This window comes from Trichinella spiralis, assembly GCF_000181795.1.
Source record: "Trichinella spiralis strain ISS 195 chromosome Unknown Scfld6102, whole genome shotgun sequence".
NCBI lineage: Eukaryota > Metazoa > Nematoda > Enoplea > Trichinellida > Trichinellidae > Trichinella > Trichinella spiralis.
In genome coordinates this window covers 2,741-4,742 of record NW_003533041.1, presented here as the reverse complement: position 1 = coordinate 4,742, position 2,002 = coordinate 2,741, and the positions used below count along the sequence as shown (strand labels likewise).

Sequence of the window (2,002 nt, the reverse complement as noted above, 5' to 3'; positions counted from 1 at the left end):
GAAATTATTAAAAACTGTGACAAATTATTCGAACAAGTTGATTATACGTGCTTAATAGAATGATTACTTTACCTAACAGACATTCTCGGTCGAGAAATGTTCCTGGAATTGCGTCAACAGACAGACGTCCTGTTGCCAACATGATATCACGGAAGTTCAGTGAAGCATAGTGGACATAACAAAGTCGCCGGTCATTCGTATCTTGTGTCCAGTACTTGTTAGGACTAGCAACCCAAGTAAGCGAACTCAAATCACCCCGCACAAGCGTGGTGATGAAAGCATGCTCTGTTGGTTCACAGCGAAATGTTTCTTCTTAAAATAGAAATATATTCAGGAAGTGCTCATTCCAAAAACAGTCGTTACATTAGACGAAGAAAGAAAATTCATAACAGAAAATTTCTTAAAATCACGTGAGTAAAATGTGTGAATGTGAATTCTATTATACAAAGTATATACTTCATGTTATTTTGATTACATGTGAAAATGTGATTCTTCAAATTTTGCTATTTCATGTTTTAAATTGTTACATTTAATTTTCAATAATCTTTAGTCTAAATTAAATATAAACATTTATCTGTAAACGTTTGTGCGGCAAAATAATCAGTTACCATCTCTAATCCTGTAATATCTGAACGTTCCCCAAGTGCCATTTCTATATAAATTGGAATGCATGTCTTTATCCAAGATTTCTTTGATTTCCTCGCTGTTCAAGTCCCATGAATCAGTTGTTTCGGCATCTTTCGTTTTTAAGCTAATATCTGCCAAGCTTCTAAAATGTACATTCCGTTGGTAAAAATTTAATGCCATTTGAACACTTCATACCTGATCTTATTTTTCAGATACTCTTCACGTAAACAAAGCGCCAAACCAACGGTACCATTGTCAGGCAATTTTGAAGTTAACCAAATTGTGGTTTGGTCTTCAGCAGCGTGTTTTTCTAGTGCTTCTTTCAGTTCAGGTACCCAAGAAAATTCTTTAACATCGTCAATGTTGATAATGATCGGTTCTCGAGGTATTGAAACTTTCTTTCTCAACAAGAAAAGCGAACCCATCATAACATCAGAGTGACTACAGACAATCTGAAAGCCGGCCTTTGTAAATATTTCAGCCCAAGAATGGAAGTCGAAAAATAAGCCGTGAATTCTAGAATTGTCTTTACCAACAGGAACAGAGCCATTCAACAAAGTCAGAAGGGTAACTGCCAAATCGAAGTGATCCGTAATCTCATTGACTAGGCAAAATCCATCGTCACGCATGAACAACTTCACCTTTTCCAAATAGCTGCTAATATCAGATTTTGACCACAAAATTTTGTTCAGTATGACTAAATCTTTATTCTGATGAGCAACAGGTACTGTCACTTTTTCAGCATTTATGTCTAATTCCAAAATTTCAGCAGGGAGATTTGCATAGGAAGAATCGATATTCTGGCCAACGAACGTCCAGTTGACCTGTACAAGTGGATGTGATCGTTGTAGATCATAGCAAAGAGCCGGAAATATAATATCGGAAGGTTCGAACATGCAAATTTTGTCCGAATGGCAAGCATTGTTCTCAAGAGCAGCGTCCAGAAATGATTTCAAGCATAACTCATGACCTGAACCATTCCAAAATAAATCGTGCGGTAAGTTTTCTCGATAATTAGCTATTCCTTCCATAAGTTGATCTTTATCTTGAAAATCACTCAAACTTTCGGTCAACTCTCGAAGCATCCGTCCAACTGGAAAAGAATCATCATCTAGTTCATCCCAAAATTTCAGATGCAACAGTATCAGAAGTTTCTGTCAATTTGAGGCGGAACATTTCGAAAATATCCACATCAAAAAGCCGATCCATGGCTTTTGCCTGTGTCTGCAAAAACTTCCGAAACAGGGGCAAACAAACAGGGCTTGTATTTTTAATAACTTTTTCACGGGAGGTCGGAAAGGTAATAAAACCATTCCTGACTGGAATTTTGGAGAAAATGAAACGCTCAATGTGCATCTTTCACCATGATCCAAAC

General features: G+C 36.9%; 1 protein-coding gene across 1 annotated transcript; it reads right to left on the bottom strand.

The window, feature by feature from the left end:
* Positions 1–72: 72 nt before the first annotated feature.
* Positions 73–1,720, bottom strand: Tsp_13189 (conserved hypothetical protein; the record flags this gene model as incomplete). The annotated part of the gene is given in 4 exon segments (XM_003366364.1): positions 73–312; positions 609–769; positions 823–1,672; positions 1,691–1,720. Coding segments are annotated over 4 exon segments (1,281 nt in total), but the record flags the coding sequence as incomplete, so codon positions are not given.
* Positions 1,721–2,002: the final 282 nt, after the last annotated feature.